Consider the following 20,647-nt stretch of genomic DNA (forward strand, 5'->3'; position numbering starts at 1 on the left):
AGAATTGTTACCTGGGGTTTTTCAAAAGCGGAAAACTGCAATGGCGTCAATTCAGTTGTGAGCCACATCTCTGCCCTGAATTTAGCTGATGATACAATGATGACATGACTCAGAAGATGAATCAGTTGATGATAAAGAAATCCCTGACTTGGATACTATTAGAACATTTCAGGCAACATTTTGGCATTTTATTGCAATGCCACTGGTCAAAAGGAAAACACTGGCTCGCTAGCAAAGGACAACCATGGAATCTATGATTGAAACAATGAGAAATTCACAGATTCTTGTAATGAAAATCGCTTGAGTGTGAACGGTAGCAAAAACACACGGCGTATTAAACAAAGTCAAAAGACCAAATGCAAAAGACAGAGGATTTTGTATGTAATCAGAGATATTCCGTCTGCCGTGAAACATTTACTTGTACATGGGTAAGTCTAACGTTTGCTTACTAGTTTCAGATAATTTAGTTTCAGAAAGTTGTCAATGTCCTTTTCCTTAGCTATATTTAGCTATAGCTACTGACGTGACTGTTAACGTTAGCTAGCTAGGTAACGATACTAACTTACCAGTTAGCTAACATTTCCTGGTCCTGTTCATTGGGTAGCAAGCTTTTCTTCACAAAAGTGAACAAGTTTGATAATAAGCTACCTGATTGACCGGTCATTCATCCAGGTGTGTGTAATTGTGACTAGCTAATATGTTTACATTTTCTTCACAAAAGTGAGCAGGTAACTTTGTTTAAAAATGAGCTGCCTAACTTACCGGCCATTCATCCAGGTGTGTGTGATTATGCCTTGCTATAATGTTTACCTTGTCTTCACAAAAGTGAGCAAGTCACTGTCGTTTGTTGTGAAATTTACCTGGCAACAAAACTCTTTCTGATTCTGATGTGTGGACAACCCAGTCCATCAGTTCAGTGCTAAACAGAACAGTGGCTATCCACCTGCACACAAATTATCTGCACTTACATTGCTGCTATTATTTATTAATTGAATCCTGCTGCTAAGCTACTTTACCTTTCACTGTACTGTTCAAACTTGGTGTATCAAATGCATGTGAAAAAAACTTGAATTTCATTTTATTTGGTTTGATATAGAATATGTTTATTAAAGACCAACCAGACCAGTTTAGCACAAGGTCAGAGTGTCCCCCTTTAAATACTTAATAGCTGGGTGGGGATATGGCCTAAGAGGGTGTGTATTTACGATGAATTGGCATAAACAAAGCACAGTTCACCCAGAGAAGATTATCTACTTTTAAAGCAGCATTTCATTCCCATAATTTTATCAAACAGTATTGTATAAATATACCATTACAAGCTCTGAATCTGGACCTATAAAATGTAAAAAAGAGCTAAACTCAAATTTTGCAATTGAACCTCGTTCCTGAATTATATCACAAATGGGTTTACAGAGAATGAGAAAATAAAATGATGGATGATGCTTCCAATGGTTATAAACCTGTTGTAACAGTATTTATTAAAATTATCTTATTGGACTATATAAGAGATTCAATGTGACCAGTGACTGTAAAGTTCTATCATTGGTTCTTGGTTTTGAGTTGAACATTAAGGAAGTGATTCTCATTTCCTTATAAAGACCATTGTGGGCTTAATCAGGTGTTTCCAAAAATAATGCGTAGAGTTCAGCCAATCACCAGTAACCCCATAAAAAGTTTTGCCATTTACATTCAAGTGTTTCCATTTAAGACATAAGTCGTTAAGAGGGTGACAACTTAAAAGATGTTCCTTGCACTTATTCTGACATTTCCACTTCTGATAGAGATTGGTAAGTCCACATTTTATATTTCTATGCTTATAGGGTGGATTATCTAAATTAATTGAAAACCAGATACGTAATAGACACTTTTCTTTTAATGTGTATGTAGGTGATGTAATGTTTCATGTGTTTGTTTAAATTCTAGCCGCAGCTCAATCTTCAGCCATGCGCCTTGTTTCAGCCAACGTAGGAGACACAGTGACTTTACAGTGTTTCCGAGACAATTTGGGACTGAACTTCATGTGGTACAAGCAAACCTTGGGAGATAAACCTAAAATATTATCAAACTTCTATGCATATAAAGAGAATACAGCGTTCCACAATGAATTCAAAAACAACTCTCGCTTTTCAGTGCTATGTGGACAAGGAATGTATCACCTAAACATCTCAGACATACAGCTCTCAGATTCAGCATCGTACTACTGTGGAAGTTCTCATATCAATGACTTGAATTTTTTAGAAGGAGCCATTCTTATTGTTAAAGGTACAAAAATAAATTATCTGCAACTATGATCAATTTTCTCACTACGTTTTGAATATGTAATGTGTTAATGATAACTGCATCATGACATTTCAACAAATTTAGAAATATTTCAGTAAATTTTTAACCTTATGTCAGGTTCTGAGTCCAAAAACACTGGTTTTGTACGACAGCCTGAATCGAAATCAGTCCAGCCAGGAGACTCTATGACTCTGAACTGTACAATAAACACTGGGATCTGTGAAGGAGAACACAGTGTCTATTGGTTCAGACATGACTTAGGAGAATCTCCTCCAGGAATCATTTATACCAATGGAGACAGGAGTGGTCAGTGTATGAAGAGCCCTGAGTCTGGGTCTCCTACACAGAGCTGTGTCTACAACCTCCCCAAGAGGAACCTCAGCCTCTTTGATACTGGGACTTATTACTGTGCTGTGGCCTCATGTGGAGAGATTCTGTTTGGAAATGGGACTAAGCTGAATGTTCAAGGTAATTCAAAGCATTTGTTTTTATAATTCATCAGAATTATTAGTACATCCTTTACCTCAGTGTGAGCTCCTATCCTATATTGTCCTTATATAACTGGGTCACTTACAATAATTGACTGATACATTTTTTCACAGTCCCAGGACATGACAATCCTTTTGATCTGAGTCCTACTGTTCTTGTCTTGATACTGTCCAACATTTTTCTGAGTATGGTGACAGTTCTGCTCCTCTGGATGTTATGCAACACTCAGAGAGGAGATCACAGAGGTATTTGCAATCATGTCTAATTTTTTATGTATCTAATACAAATGCTATTTCAAATGTTCATTATGAAATGTCAAATAACTACACATTTACAGAAAAATAGATTTTCACCTAAATATTAATATTCTTCATCTGTTTTAAGGGAAGACGTGTGACCCATCATTGCAGGGGAATCAGGTACATTTGTCAACATTCTTAAAAGTTTTAACATCCATTGTTTTCCATACAGACATATGTAGATATATGATAGATGTATTCACTGTAATTTTGTTATTAATTAGTTATTTTATTTCTTGGAAGTAATTGCTCTTCTAGATTTTGTAGCATTTTGATCTTCTGATTGGGATCCTACAGAGCTTAGTTGATAAAGTTCTAGCAACACCAGGGTTGTAGGTTCAATTCCATTATAAGAATGTCTGCTATTGGAAAATAAAAACATCCTAAATGAAATAATTTAATTATTATGCATGTCTCCACCCCCTCAGAACCAGAACAGTGATGTATTAAACTATGCAGCAGTGAGATTCAATCCCAAGAAGAGCTCCTCCGACAGACCAGTAAAAGACAAGACCGTCAGAAAAGATGCAGTGTACTCTGAGGTCAGGGACCTGCAGCAGGAATAGATAACAAGAAAAACTATCTGTAATAAAACTGATTTTAGTACCTTAAATACATATTGTCCTTTATTTGCAATCCCAAAAAATGTGAAACTGCAATTATGTTAGAGTGATAGATTCAAATAATTATTCAGTAACACCTCTAATCATGAAGAAACCCATATTGCTGTATTACTGGTTTTAACACAATAAACAATACATTCTTGCACTCTTTTCTTGTCTCTTTTCATGTCAAAAACCTATATGGCTTTTTGACATGTTTAACAAGGTAAATACTTTTAGTTCCATGAAATGTTTATAGCACATGTTATACTTAATATAAAAAACACAACTGTTGTGACGGGAAGAGTCATTAATCCTCACTTGGCAGGGAGAATAGAGTCTTCATGGAGTCTTCTCTCAGGACCTCAGACTGGGTAGGAGATTCATCTTTTAGGACAACAGTGCAAAAATACAATATAACACTGGTACTGATTTGGCTTTGGGACAATGTGAATGTCTTTGAGTGGCCTAGCCATAGTCTTGTCACTGTGGGGCAATTTGTTTAATACATTTTACATTGCATGCATTCTGACAGTATTCAGACCCTTTCCCATTTTCCATGTGTTTTGCGGGTTTAGATCTGGGGAAGTGTAACGTCCGCTTCTCACAGACTCAATTGCTTACTAGATGAGTCGTGCAGATGAAACAGTTGAAATGTGTTACGGAAATGTGCTGAGATCGATGTAGTAAAATATGTCACACAATAAAAGTTAAATCACCCCTCACCTTTCACAAACATAAGCTATAATTGTCTTTGTTATTACTGTAACTAAACTTTTTTTGTGGGAAAGGCTTTGTTGTGTAGTGTGGGGAGGACCCAGACTATTCTGAGGTGTGATAACTTATAGGGTATGAAAAGGACCCTGTCCATATTTAACATGGCAGACTACAAGTCCAAAAATTAATCAGCAGCTAGATTGTGGGATACAAAGACAGAGAGCGATACACCGATCAGCCATAACATTATGACCACTGACAGGTGAAGTGAATAACACTGATACACCGATCAGCCATAACATTATGAACACTGACAGGTGAAGTGAATAACACTGATACACCGATCAGCCATAACATTATGACCACTGACAGGTGAAGTGAATAACACTGATACACCGATCAGCCATAACATTATGACCACTGACAGGTGAAGTGAATAACACTGATACACCGATCAGCCATAACATTATGACCACTGACAGGTGAAGTGAATAACACTGATACACCGATCAGCCATAACATTATGACCACTGACAGGTGAAGTGAATAACGGTGATACACCGATCAGCCATAACATTATGACCACTGACAGGTGAAGTGAATAACACTGATACACCGATCAGCCATAACATTATGACCACTGACAGGTGAAGTGAATAACACTGATACACCGATCAGCCATAACATTATGACCACTGACAGGTGAAGTGAATAACACTGATACACCGATCAGCCATAACATTATGACCACTGACAGGTGAAGTGAATAACACTGATACACCGATCAGCCATAACATTATGACCACTGACAGGTGAAGTGAATAACACTGATACACCGATCAGCCATAACATTATGACCACTGACAGGTGAAGTGAATAACACTGATACACCGATCAGCCATAACATTATGACCACTGACAGGTGAAGTGAATAACGGTGATACACCGATCAGCCATAACATTATGACCACTGACAGGTGAAGTGAATAACACTGATACACCGATCAGCCATAACATTATGACCACTGACAGGTGAAGTGAATAACACTGATACACCGATCAGCCATAACATTATGAACACTGACAGGTGAAGTGAATAACACCGATACACCGATCAGCCATAACATTATGACCACTGACAGGTGAAGTGAATAACACTGATACACCGATCAGCCATAACATTATGACCACTGACAGGTGAAGTGAATAACAGTGATACACCGATCAGCCATAACATTATGACCACTGACAGGTGAAGTGAATAACACTGATACACCGATCAGCCATAACATTATGACCACTGACAGGTGAAGTGAATAACACTGATGCACAGATCAGCCATAACATTATGACCACTGACAGGTGAAGTGAATAACACTGATGCACAGATCAGCCATAACATTATGACCACTGACAGGTGAAGTGAATTACACTGATACACCTATCAGCCATAACATTATGAACACTGACAGGTGAAGTGAATAACACTGATACACCGATCAGCCATAACATTATGAACACTGACAGGTGAAGTGAATAACACTGATACACCGATCAGCCATAACATTATGACCACTGACAGGTGAAGTGAATAACACTGATACACAGATCAGCCATAACATTATGACCACTGACAGGTGAAGTGAATAACACTGATACACAGATCAGCCATAACATTATGACCACTGACAGGTGGTTCCTGGTCTGCAGTGGTCGGTACCTATTAAAAATCATCCAAGGAAGGAAAAGCGATGAACCGGCGACAGGGTCATGGGCGGTCAACCCTCATTGATACATGTGGGGTGTGAAGGCTGGCCTGTGTGGCCCGATCCAACAGACGAGTTACTGTAGCTCAAATTGCTGACAAAGTTAATGCTGCTACTGATAGAAAAGTGTGAGAACACACAGTGCATTGCAGTTTGTTGCGTATGGGGCTGCGTAGCGCCTAGAATGGGCACATATGCATCAGAACTGGACCAAGGAGCACTATGGGAAGGATGCACTATGGGAAGGAGTCAAGCCGGCGGAGGCAGTGTGATGCTTTGGGCAATGTTCTGCTGGGAAACCTTGGGTCCTGCCATTCATGTGGATGTTACTTTGACACGTACCACCTACCTGAGCATTGTTGCAGACCATGTGTACCCTTTCATGGTTACGTTATTTCCTGATTGCATTGGCCTTTTTCAGCAGGATACTCCGCCCTGCCACAAAGCAAAAATTGTTCAGGAGCGGTTTGAGGAACACAACAATGAGTTCATGGTACCACAGCACACCTTTAGAGGTCTAGTGGAGTCCATGCCTTGATGGGTCAGGGCTGTTTTGGTGTTAAAAGGGGGACCTACACAATATTTGGCAGGTGGTCATATTGTTATAGCTGATAGGTTTATATTTCGTGCATCCATGAAACTTGAGTGATTTCATATATTCAGCAGAGTAGTTCACTTCGATAACAGTGACACAAGAGCGTTGTGTGAGAGACAAACAGCACGTGGTGTGAGAGCCTTCCCAGATACCTAGCCTCTGTGAACATTGTCATGGCTCATTGTGCAGAGATGATAGCTCTGCTCCATCAGACTCCATAACTTTCAATTTGTGTGTAAGATGTTTTGACCTGAAACATTGATGTTGTCAATATGATCATCTTATCTAGACATTATTAAACAGAATATTGTCTAGAACTTTAAAAAGTATTGGTCAATTTTGTCCATTATAGCAAACATAGATCCATTTCTATTTTTGGGATTAAACAAGTCTTCATCATAAGGTAAATGTGTTCTAAATGGACTATATAATAAAATAAAACTAGTAAATGTTATGAGTTATATGAGTAATGAGTTGATTATGGAGGTTAATCACATTTGTTTGGGCCTAAAATATCCATAGTGAGTACTGGGTTGTGATTTGAATCCCTAACAGAATGAGTGTAACCAAAATGTTAACATAACACAAGTCTTAAATAGAGAATGCGATGCACGACATGACGAGTCACACTGAGAAGCATAAACAGAGAGCGAGAGAGAAAGAGAGAGAGAAATGGAGAGTTGGGTTAGAATAGGGTGACCATATGTCCCGGTTAGCCATCCTGACAAATATCTGTCAAACAATAAAATGTCCCGGTGTCCCACATTCACTAGCAAATTGTCCCGGTGTTCACCAGAATAAAAATAATAATAGGCTAATAATAGTACTGTAGTGTTTCCACATACGAGTCAGAGCCAAACAAACAACTGCACAGAACTGCGTAGAAAAGCAACAATTCTCATTAAAGCTAAAAGCACCCCCCGCTCCACCAACCACAAGCATACATGATGACCAACATGCGTGCATAAGCTCATACATGTGCGCGTGCATTAACGTGCGGTTACACGAGGGTCCCCGTTTGGGGGTTTGAAAATGTGGTCACCCTGGGTTAGGAAAGAGAGATGCTATGATTGCAGTTTGATATCCCAGTGTGTTAGTTAGTGAGGGGACCAGTGATGTTCACTCCAGCAGGTCCACTCAACACTGAGCTGCTACTTCCTGCCACTCACACTACAGAATGTGATGCTTTCCTCAATTGTCCCTCCCCCTCTACCTCAGACCCCAATCATATTCTCCTTATATGGTGATTAGCTGCTGCTTAAAATAGGGGTCTGTGATAAGTGTGAAAAGAAAACAGGAAATAACAAGAGGCGGAAAACATCATAACCTTATCAATTTTTATGTCTTTATGTCTTTATGTCTTTTTCAGTGATCAGCATGATACAATGCAGTAGTCCAATGCTGGGTAAACAAGACCAAATCACAAATACACACACACAGGTAAATGTGAGCTTAGATTAAATGTGGTAAATCATTCTCTGTGACTGTTGACATAAAGAACCTACACTTTGCTAAATGGATTAGGCAAGGGGACATGCTTTTCTCTTGTTTGTATTGACATATTTTCATTATCTAATAGAGATAATAGATCTAAATTTAAAATAGGGTCATGGGTCAGATTTTCTTTATCCAGATTAAATAAACGATAAACAAATGAGAGATCTATGCAGAATGTGGGTGGTTTTGAGTCTTGTGGTGAGAACTGAAGGCTTGTCTTCCTGTAGTACAGGTTGCTCATCTAGTAGTGTAGTAAGACAGAGTTGCGTGACTTCTACCACAGTGGAAAGTTACTGTTGGTCCCCGTCTCAGTCTCACATCCCCACCTTGTCAACTGACCCTCAAATGACTATCATTTACACTTACTTTGATGAGGTGAAAAGAAGTTAAACATTTAAATGCTACAACAACCATACTCAACGCTGGAAAGTGGACTGAAAATATGCCAAAACATAATGAGAGAGACAGAGAAGAATGTGGATATCATGAGGGCCATTTCAACCCCCACTGTTAGTTTTTGAGAAGCCTAGTGATGTTCACCTCCTCAGGTCTCACTCAACACTGAGGTGCTCCTTCCTGCTTTTCAAACTACAGGAAGTGATATGCTCCTCCTCCTCTAACTCAGACACCATCATTTTCTCTTTATAAGGTGACTAGCTGCTCCTAACAATGGGGGCTAAGATCAGTGCATAACAAGAGAAGAAATATCAAGGGGTGAAAAATACAACGTCTAAGTCCATTTTGATTAAAATCTTTCAAATATGCGGTAGAATATGATAAACTTAATTTGGTATCAATTTCCCCCTATTCCACCCTACCACCTTGTCTTATTCCTTGCATACACTACATGGGTGTTCAGCTCCATCTCCCTCCTCTGCATCTTCTTGGAGGTGAAATTCAGGGTGACAAAATGAAGTGGACCAGGATCTGGGTCCTGTAGATTTGGAAACACTATTACATACTATACTAAGCGGATGTAGATGAGAGAGATTATATATTATTCAAAGGTACCGTTTTTGGTTTCCTTGTATTTTCAAGAAAATGTCGGAAAACAAAGTATCGGTTAATTTTGTGGTGGTCATCCATCCATCCATCTTCTTCCGCTTATCCGGGTCCGGGTCGCGGGGGCAGCAGTCTAAGCAGGGATGCCCAGACTTCCCTCTTCCCAGACACTTCCTCTAGCTCTTCCGGGGGGACACCGAGGCGTTCCCAGGCCGGCCGGGAGACATAGTCCCTCCAGCATGTCCTAGGTCTTCCCCGGGGTCTCCTCCCGGTGGGACGGGACCGGAACACCTTCCCAGGAAGGCATTCCAGAGGCATCCGAAAAAGATGCCCAAGCCACCTCAGCTGACCCCTCTCGATGTGGAGGAGCAGCGGCTCTACTCTGAGCTCCTCCCGGGTGACCGAGCTTCTCACCCTATCTCTAAGGGATCGCCCGGCCACCCTGCGGAGAAAGCTCATTTCGGCCGCCTGTATCCGGGATCTTGTCCTTTCGGTAATGACCCAAAGCTCATGACCATAGGTGAGAGTAGGAACGTAGATTGACTGGTAAATTGAGAGCTTCGCCTTGCGGCTCAGCTCTTTCTTCACCACGACAGACCGATACATCGACTGCATTACTGCAGAAGCTGCACCGATCCGTCTGTCAATCTCCCGTTCCATCCTTCCCTCACTCATGAACAAGACCCTACATATGTAAATGCTGTTCACAGTCCACTTATTATCATATACACATTCATCACATTATCCATACCTGAGTTTAGTCTGTTTGTGTCTCGGCTGATCTTGAAGACCAGAATGTGGATGAAAGACAATTGAACAGACAAACACCAACCAGGATCATAACCAATAGGAAGAAGTCTGTAGATCCATCATCATCTTCATCTCCAATCATAAGACTTCATTAAGCATCACAACTACGACTACGACGCATGCCCATCAGAGTGAGTGGAAGAGTGTGAGAAAACGTACAACGCATGCCCATCAGAGTGAGTGGAAGTGTGTGAAAAAACATACAACGCATGCCCATCAGAGTGAGTGACGCATGTCTCCAAGGCAGATGGGCACATGTCAACTGGAAAGGGCTCTGGATAGCAAAGAGGCATGTGCTCTGCACAGGTTGAGCCTTACCTGTGCACATGCCTGCTTGGAGGTTCAGGGATAGTTTGGACGTCAAAGCTTGAAAATCAAACCATGAAGTCTTACATTGTAATGAGTTGGACCTTAAATAGACATTTGTGTGCCTTTCTAAATCATGTCCTATCAGTTTTAAAATTTAAAATAATGTGTTTTCACTTGGTCTTTATGTGCTATAGTGCATTGTCTCATGAATGTACATATGTGGTTAATTATAAATTCTGTGTCTCACGCAACAAAATGTGGAGAATGTGAAGATGCCTGAATACTTTGTGATGGCACTGTGGAAGTATTTTTGGTCTTCTATGATTGAAATGTGCTTCAAAATCTGCCCAACATTAAGCAAATGTTATGTACATCCTGTCTATATGACGCACGTCAGTTTCAACCTGCCCTCCACACAGGCTTTCAAAGCAGCATTGAATTTAGTTCTAAAATGTCAGATTGAGAGAATTGCTTAGAATACATTCATACCTGCTCAGTTAACTCAAAACAACGTCTCATAGATATACAAGAGGTTCCACCACACTACTGTAAGACAACGTTCCATGGCGAAATGTGAGACTAGTATTGTGCTTCTGAGGTAACAGGTTGTAACTGTCCTTAGAACCTCTGGGAAGACAAACCAAACCCCAACTAAGAATGTTGTAGTAATCTAAAAGTAGTGTCAGTGGAGGTTTTGTATTCATTTATATAAAGCATCACTCACTCCTGTCCACATTTGTATAGCCCTTATATTAAAACATTTTAAATAAAAGTAATGCTATTTCTGCTTTCTAAATATATCAACAATAACAACGCCCCCTTCCAATGAAATCCCCTTTGATCTCATAGTGATCTCAGAGTGAATTGAGGCATTCTCTGACAGCCAATCAGAAGAATTGTTCTTCTCAAAGCATGGCGAGAACCTCACTACCACCTCTACTGCTCTTTGGATTGAGTAAGTTAACTTACTTCTAAACATTACACAGGTTATAAGATTGGTTGTATCAGAATCTGAAGATAGAATCTGAAGTTATGGACAGAGTGTACCTCAGCCAAATGTTCAGTCCAGCACTTGTTGATTTCTGAAATAATGTATTAAATCAACTGTTATATTTGTGAATCAGACTTTGTTCTCTGTGTTTCAGGTTTGTTCCCTGTTTTGTTTTTCCAGTCTCAGACTATGGTGGTACTTAGGGGGGAGTCCGTCACCTTGCTGTGCCCCATAATTTCAACGGTTGTGGGACATGTAGCCTGGTTTAAACAAGTCAACAGATCAGAGCCTGTGTGTATCTCGACTATGTACACCTCTCATTCATCAACAGTTGATTATTACTTAGAAAATAGACATTTTGAAATGTACAGCAACAACACCACCATCTTCCTTAACATCACAAAGGTGGAAATAGCTGACAGTGGTTTATACTAAGCACATGGTATTTGTAAGTGCAAAATGTTTAAATGTTCAAGGTAAGAAATTGGCTTTCGATATATATATATATATATATATATATATATATATATATATATATATATATATATATATATATATGGAATATAATGATGTAACATATATTTTACAATCAAATCATTTGTTGAATTAAATCAGGAACTCATGTAACTTTAATCGATGTGTTAAACGAAGAACAGTGTCTTGTTTTATTTGGAGTACAAGCTGTAACTGTGGTTTCAAACACTGCTTCAGTCAGTAATATTTAATGCAAAAAACTAAAACAAGTAAATGCTGACCTTGGCTTTTCTTAAAGTTTTTAAATTATAATTGCATTACCGATCTCTAAGTTCCAGGGTCCAACATAACTGAGGAAAAAGAAGTAAAGAAAAGTGAGTTTGTTATTTAATTCAATGAAGATGACAACACTTATAAATAAACAGTAATGTCATAACATTTCATTTGATAGGACAGCGTAATGGAACTACCAGTCTTGTTGGAGAGTGTAATGGAACTACCAGTCTTGGAGAGTGTAATGGAACTACCAGTCTTGTTGGAGAGTGTAATGGAACTACCAGTCTTGTTGGAGAGTGTAATGGAACTATCATTCTTGTTGGAGAGTGTAATGGAACTACCAGTCTTGTTGGAGAGTGTAATGGAACTATCAGTCTTGTTGGAGAGTGTAATGGATCTATGGACTTGTTCCCATTGGTTGTGATCCTGGGTGGTGTGACTGTTGTACTCCTGATAGTCATTATCATCCTGGTCCTCAAGATCCGACGAGAAACAAAAACAGGTAGAAGCATTTTCAACAAGACCCAGTTAGATAGTCTTTAAAAAGTTTGGGTTTCTGAAGTTGCTTCAACAGAATGCAGGCTTCCCCATGGGGTGCCAGGACCAGGAAGAGGTTTGACTAGGCTGGTCAGGAGTTGCCCTTTGTTATGGGTGGGATGACAAAGAGGCCAGAGTTTGTAGAGTGAAGAGATATCATTGGGGATGTATGGTTTAAATAGCCAGAAGGTAAGAAGTAGCAGTTTCCATTGCTACTCCGTAGGCAAGCTCCATAATTAAGTAAATGTACCTAATTTATGTTCAAATAGAGAGGAAACACACACACTTAGGGGCATTGCAAAAAATAACAATAATGATACATGTTTGTATTTGAGCCGTTTGTGTACTGATCTAAATAACTATTTTCCTGTTTAGATAATGAGACTCAACTGCAGAGCCAAAATATCCAGGTAATAGAAACTGACACAATTAACAGATTGTGGACACTTCAGATAACAATACTTTGATAGCCTTATTAAGTTTGTGTTTTTGTGATGTTATTTCTACACTACAGGATGTGGATGAGGACACAGATCTTAACTATGCAGCACTGAATTTTAGTCAGAAGACGCCAAGAAATAAAAAAAGTCAGCTGAACATGATGGAGAAGGATTCTGATGTTGTTTACGCTTCCACTAGATAATGTAAAATGTTTTTATGTTGACATTGATTATTGTTGTTGCTCGGCTCTGTCCTCCTATTTTATTACTCATCAAACAAATAAGGAGCACTCTTGGAACTTCTAAGTCACATTGGCCACATTTTCTTCATATATAACTACATGACATATATGGCCTGCTGAGGTGACCATCAGTATGTTATTACCTTCTGAATTCAAATAAGAAATTAAACAACGATGCCTACAACATTTTTGTAAATGACATTACATATGATTTTGAATGCAAAATGCAACAAACTTTTGGAACAAATTTACAGTACAATGCAATAAAAAGACATGGTTTGTATGTTGTCTATCTTATACGTTTGTCTCTCACCCTGTGTGTAAACCACACCTCTTCAAACCAATCAAGTTTCACATCTCCTTTCATCCTCACCTTCATTTTATAAATACCAGACATTAACCAACACCAGATTACCACAGGCTTCAGAGAGTTGAACTGTGCACAATGTGGGAGGAGTCAGATGATTTCCCATAGTTTTGTACTGTTGTTGTCTTAACCGACAGGTTTATAATTTCTTTAAATGCGTAATGTGCAGTGATGTACGTCTAGGACTCGATGGTCTTCTAGGACGTGTCCACCACTATCTGCTGTTAATAACCACACTGTACAGATGACTAATCACAGAAATGTGTTTGAATCAACATGAACAGTTAAGTGCAAAAATACTTCAATAGTGCATTGATGCGTTTCATGAAAGGGGAATTAACATATTTCCCCAACTGCTCTTTTAAGTGAGCAGACTACGGTTGTATGGTGCAGCTGTCTACGTTTGCCTTCATCTGATACATCATTTCAGCTTGGTGTTGAGAAGACTGCCTGAGAAAACACACGTCACACAACGAGGTGTGTTTAGAGGTTTCCACTGAACACCAAATCAAGCTGGCATTACATCACTACAATAACTAAAAATTTTTTTGAGTTGACACATCATATTCAAGTGAAATATGTATCAGTTTAGTTTGTCGCCTTGACAGTTTGAATTGCGTTCAGTAGTTACTTGTTTTCCTAAGGCCTGTGCATGTTTTTTTGTTGACAGAGTTTTGGTATATCTGAATATGTTGCTGGTCTAAAGATCAAAGCCTTTTCATGCAGTGATGCCCTCTTGTCCTGACTCTATGGTTACTCATCTACTGGACATTATTGTCCTGACTCTGTGGTTACTCATCTACTGGACATCTGACCCCACATCAGCAGCATCTGCTCTTCCATGCAGTAACCCACCTGGACCCACAATATTAAGCTCCAGATATAAAGGCTGCAGGTTGATACAGGGTGGAATACTACTGTTTTGGAAAACAACCATATCATTTAAGCATTAGCTACAACAGACTAGTGGGTTGAGCTACCTAATTTGAAATAGTCAGACATAAGATATTATGCAGAATATAAAAGTAATCTGGGACTGGTTTACTGCAGAGTGAAGCATCTCTCCAGAGCATCCATCACACTTAGTAAACAGGCTCCATATCACTAGCTGTAGAGTCCACTATTACTGACCAGGGCCTATGGGTCTATGTTACAAGTAATGAACTTTATATGGAATGTGTAGGAACAAGATTTCAAACCCCACCACCAAACCCTCCTTCTGAACCCCAACCACTCAAACCACATTTTTAAAGACCACATCCTGTTGCTTTCACAGGAGTCATCTAGTAAATGGAAATAAGTAGCATGATAGAAATGATGTAACGGAAATAATTTCCTTTAAATATGAAGGAGTATAAAAGTTGATTTAATGTAGTTCATTTTGGTAATTTTGAGGCTAAATCAGTAATTTTGAGACTAAATCAACAATGTTCGTCAATTATTCACAGGGCCATGATTCAGACAGTCTCTTGTGTTGCTCCGAATCTGAACAGTGAGAACAGGTCTGGAACACAGAACCAACATGGAGGAAGTGGTGGTTTGTCATATACCATTTCAAGACTGACCTGTTCTCTTCTTTGTCCTCTGAACACATTGATAATGTTGTGGAGTTTAATGTTATCTCATTCATGTGATGTGAGGTTTTCACATGCCTCATGTTACAGGAACTGATTTTGGCCTCTTGTAACATTATCACTCACAGTGAAAGTTGCAAAACATCCACCCCAGCAGATTTTATTTCGCTCTTCAAGATAAAGGCCTTCTGACTGTGAGCCACTAATGCTTCCTCACATACAATACATCCAGATACTATGCAGTTGACTAAAATAATGTAGGCTCTCTCTAAACTTTGATAAAGTTAGCTGAGCATCAATCTGTGTCCTCTCTTTGCTCTGTCAGGTTCTCTTTCTCTCAGCAGGAGTTTTTAGCAGGGTGTTTCAATGGTGTCAAGAATTTCTTTGACATATTTTTCACGATTCCCATTTTATAAGTAGTAAACCACTCTTTATATGAAGAAGCATATGTTGGCATATTTGGATAAAAGGAAGGAAAAACTGAAAACAAACTATTAGTTAACTTGACCTAAAGGAAAACACGTTTTAACTATGATATGAAGTATCGTCCTCTAGGCCAAAAATAGAGGTCATCCTTGTTTTTATACCAGGAGAGGGAACAGTGAGAATGATGGGATGAGAAAGCAACATTAGCAGGGTCTAAGAGGTGGTAGCAGGAGACAAAGAATGATGTTGCGTTGGAAGGAACTGAACAATTTTAATTCTATATTTACTTCATTACTTTGTAGAGTCATTGATATTTATAATCTATGTATTATGGGATTCTGTATCATGGGTATGTTAAATGGTTACAGATGTGTCTCTTTTGGTCTTGATTCAGGACCAAAGGTCATGCCTAAATGATCCTAACTTGACCCATGCATTAGGCCACTTTTTTATAATATGGCACCAGCAAGCATAGATTGAAATGTGTCCCTAGTTGATACAGGGGACTAATCTTCTAGACTAGTCGTGTGATCCTATCTTAGGCTATTCAACACCCAGGACTTTATTTTGAGGATATAAACTAAGACTGGGTTGTGGAAACAATCTCTTGCTTTTCCCAGCCTCTCTACATTCATCTTTCAACCATTCATCCGTTACATTAATTTGACACCTTGGAATCATCTTTAAAACGGATACAAATTCAGTTCCACCACAGTAATGTTAGTTGACAGAGGGTTTTAGTCATGACAGTAAGAGTCCAGGAAAGTATGAGGTCAATATAGGAAAGGAGCGGAAAGAAAGAGGTACTAAAGAAATACATTTGTAAAAAAATAAATTGGGAGTTTGAGATCAAGCAGTAACATGAGTGCTCAACCATCTTCAGGAAATGAGCCTATCAAGGCATTAAGATCATTGCTGAGGTCTCCAAAGGCACTTGGTGGACGATGGATGACAACAATGTTAAGCTTGAATATGGACAAGTCACAAGGGGACAGAGAGGTGGCCAAACATGTCCTTTTTCACTTGACTCAGACTGTTCTCAGACAGGTTCCCATCATTTATTAATTTTAATTTTCACCAGACTTTATTTTGTAATCATCCTGGGTGTCCTACAGGAGACGTCAAGTACTGGACCATTAGACCAGCGGTTCTCAAAATCAAGCCGGGTTTGCAGTGTGTCCGCTTTCTTTCTAACTGGTAGTGAGTTACATTTACATGCTTTCCCTGGTATGAATTAGTTTGTAATTAGAAGGCTATAATGAAAATCTATTGTTTTAATTACTGCAAGCAATCAAAATCATCCACAAAAACATACATTTTTCAAATAAAGATGAACCCAATTTTCTGGGTAATAAACTTTATTGTGTACATTTTCTTGACCATCTATGGTGCTTTCTGTAAGTGAAAACATATTGAGATGGTGCTTTTTGTAAACGAAAACATATTGACATGGTGCTTTCTGTAGACAGAAAGATAATGAAATGGTGCTTTCTGTAAACGAACACATAATGACATCGGACTATTTGTAAACGAAAACATATTGACATGGTGCTTTTGTAAACAAAAACATAATGAAATGGTGCTTTCTGTAAACGAAAACATAATGACATGGTGCTTTTGTAAACAAAAACAAAATGAAATGGTGCTTTCTGTAAACGAACACATAATGACATCGGACTATTTGTAAACGAAAACATATTGACATGGTGCTTTTGTAAACAAAAACATAATGAAATGGTGCTTTCTGTAAACGAAAACATAATGACATGGTGCTTTTGTAAACAAAAACAAAATGAAATGGTGCTTTCTGTAAACGAACACATAATGACATCGTGCTATTTGTAAATAAAACCATATTGACATGGTGCTTTCTGTAAACGAAAACATATTGACATGGTGCTTTCTGTAGATGAAAACATAATGAAATGAAATGGTGCTTTCTGTAGATTAAAACATAATGACATGGTGCTTTCTGTAAACGAAAACATATTGACATGGTGCTTTTGTAAACGAAAACATAATGACATCGTACTATTTCTAAACTAAAACATATTGACATGGTGCTCTTTGTAGATGAAAACAATGACATGGTGATTTTTATGTCATGCCGGCTGTCATATACAGTGGGGAGAACTGTACATGCCAATTTTGCAGGTTTTCCCACTTACAAAGCATGTAGAATGCATATTTATCATAGGTACACTTTAACTGTGAGTGAAAGAATCTAATACAAAATCCTGAAAATCACATTATATGATTTTTAAGTAATTTATTTGCATTTTATTGCATGACATAAGCATTTGATACATCAAAAAAGCAGAACTTAATATATGGTACAGAAACCTTTGTTTGCAATTACAGGGATCATATGTTTCCTGTAGATCTTGACCAGGTTTGCACACACTGCAGCAGGGATTTTGGCCCCACTCCTCCATACAGACCTTCTCAAGATCCTTCAGGTTTCAGGGCAGTTGCTGGGCAATACAAACTTTCAGCTCCCTCCAAAGATTTTGTATTGGGTTCAGGTCTGGAGACTGGCTAGGCAACTCCAGGACCATGAGATGCTTCTTACGGAGCCACTCCTTAGTTGCCCTGGCTGTGTGTTTCGGGTCATTGTCATGCTGGAAGACCCAGCCACGACCCATCTTCAATGCTCTTACTGAAGGAAGGAGATTGTTGGCCAAGTTTTCGTGATACATGCCCCCATCCATCCTCCCCTCAATACATTGCAGTCGTCCTGTACCCTTTGCAGAAAAGCATCCCCAAAGAATGATGTTTCCACCTCCATGCTTCATGGTTGGGATGGTGTTCTTGGGGTTGGACTCATCCTTCTTCTTCCTCCAAACACTGCGAGTGGAGTTTTGACCAAAAAGCTCTATTTTTGTCTCATCAGACCACATAACCACATAATTGCGCCAACTGTTGTTGCCTTCTCACCAAGTTGCTTACCTATTGTCCTGTAGCCCTTCCCAGCCGTGTGCAGGTCTACAATTTTATCCCTGATGTCCATACACAGCTCTCTGGTCTTGGCCATTGTGGAGAGGTTGGAGTCTGTTTGATTGAGTGTGTGGACAGGTGTCTTTTATACAGGTAACGAGTTCAAACAGGTGCAGTTAATACAGGTAATGAGTGGAGAACAGGAGGGGTTCTTAAAGAAAAACTAACAGGTCTGTGAGAGCCGGAATTCTTACTGGTTGGTAGGTGATCAAATACTTATGTACTGCAAAATGCAATGTAATTATTTAAAGATCATAGAGGTCAAAGAGGTCTGTGATTTTCTGTATTTCTGTTTTAGATTCCGTCTCTTATAGTTGAAGTGTACCTATGATAAATATTACAGACCTCTACATGCTTTGTAAGTAAGAAAACCTGCAAAATGGCACTGTATCAAATACCCCACTGTACCATTTCCCTGTCCACATTTGTAATCAGTAACGTAACTTTTTGATTACTCAAACTCAGTAACATAATCGGATTACTTTCATATTTTGAGGCATTAGAAAAACAAATAGGAATAGCCTATAACCAGTTTTTTGAAAAAACACCTTTGCGGAATCAATCAATGTTAGAGTTTACATAGCTGGTCAAAAACTGAATTTGCATTTTACGTTATGTGTAATGTGCAGGGCCTTTGGAGAAGGATTCTATTGAAATAAAAACCATTGCTTTTTAATTCAATAAGATTGGGGCACATCTCTGCATTACACGCTAAAGGTCTGTCAGATAATATGCCATTACAATTAATCCAATAGCCCTAGATCTTCCTGAATCTGGCTTTTTATTTATGTGTTAACCTATTCTGTTATTTGTGTTTTGTTCTTTTTTGAATTGCTTAAAATCATTGTTGAAAAATAAATAGATGTTTTTCTAAAAGAGTATTGACATTGTTGTAGCCTATATAAAAATTAAGATATCCGTAGCTTTTCGTGTGTACACTAAATCTGTAGTAGTTTTTCTTTTGTTCCACAACCACCAACATTGTCAAGACATTGCAGAAACCCCAGGCACATGACTGCACGTTTGCAAAAGTGAACACCCGCAAATAAATTGCTTTTACCCGCGCAAACGTAACATGCAATTATTAGGGTATACATTTTGTTATACCCACATACTGTATTTGTGGGAGAAACAGTGTGACTATTTCAAAACAAGGTATCTGATGTATGTAATGGTCCAGAGTGGTATGCCAGGCATGCTCTGATAGTGGTACGTGACTAGTATGTAAACCTCAAGAGTATTACATGATTAGTCTGTTCAGAGGTGTCACGTATGTCTGTGGGAGAGATACATGTTTGTTCCGTATACTTTTTCCACTGTGCGAAGACTAGTGCGTGGCATTTGTTTAGAAAATACTTTTTAATTACTCAACCAAAACTGTATGTGTAAGCGTATATTCTTTAAAAGGGATTTTGGTCTCAGTCTGTGTTCCTTTTTGAAATAACGGTTTTATAATAAAAATAGTAATGCCTCTACACATTTTGTTTCCATAATCAACATTTATATAGAAAAACACAAAATATTAAAAATTGTTTAATTGCATTATTACATAATAACTTTTTTATTATTATAAAATGATTTTTCGAGTAAAATTGACAAATAACACTTTCTCATTCAGAACCATAACAGGAAGCCAGTAGGGTTAACTGCCTTGTTCTGGGACACAGTGTTTTCAAATATTTTATATTATAATTTTTCAACTTGCCTGCTCTGGGATTCAATCTTTCAGTTTCTGGTCAGACACTTTAACTACTAGGCTGCCTGTTGCCCCTCCTTCAGAAAGCTTGAAACAAAATCTACGGACATAATAAAAAACTGAGAAGAAAGGAGACACAAGTCTGTCTTTGGATTTTCCCCGGAAGGTTACCAGTTTGGGGCTGGTAACACCGGTCTCCTCGGTCAAATCTAGCAGAATGGACAAGAAACAACAAACATTACCCCCAGGGTTACCAGCCCC

The 20,647-nt window shown here is 38.7% G+C and overlaps 1 protein-coding gene and 1 pseudogene across 1 annotated transcript; both read left to right on the forward strand.

Moving 5' to 3' along the window:
- Positions 1-424: 424 nt before the first annotated feature.
- Positions 425-3,634, forward strand: LOC106024061 (annotated as a pseudogene).
- Positions 3,635-11,240: 7,606 nt separating this feature from the next.
- Positions 11,241-13,590, forward strand: LOC114830378. The gene is made up of 5 exons (XM_034290800.1): positions 11,241-11,321; positions 11,512-11,783; positions 12,288-12,609; positions 13,020-13,054; positions 13,159-13,590. The coding sequence occupies exons 1-5, from the start codon at positions 11,279-11,281 to the stop codon at positions 13,285-13,287; spliced, it is 801 nt and encodes a 266-aa protein (XP_034146691.1). The 5' UTR covers positions 11,241-11,278; the 3' UTR covers positions 13,288-13,590.
- Positions 13,591-20,647: the final 7,057 nt, after the last annotated feature.

Source organism: Esox lucius, chromosome 24, assembly GCF_011004845.1.
Source record: "Esox lucius isolate fEsoLuc1 chromosome 24, fEsoLuc1.pri, whole genome shotgun sequence".
In the NCBI taxonomy this organism is placed as follows: domain Eukaryota; kingdom Metazoa; phylum Chordata; class Actinopteri; order Esociformes; family Esocidae; genus Esox; species Esox lucius.

What these genes read in the sequence shown, in the direction of transcription:
- LOC114830378 (XM_034290800.1), top strand. Translation starts at nt 11,279, where the DNA reads ATGGCGAGAACCTCACTACCACCTCTACTGCTCTTTGGATTGA. An exon ending in TGGAAATAGCTGACAGTGGT is followed by an intron (nt 11,784 to 12,287) that starts TTATACTAAGCA and finishes TTGATAGGACAG; the next exon opens with CGTAATGGAACTACCAGTCT. An exon ending in TGCAGAGCCAAAATATCCAG is followed by an intron (nt 13,055 to 13,158) that starts GTAATAGAAACT and finishes TCTACACTACAG; the next exon opens with GATGTGGATGAGGACACAGA.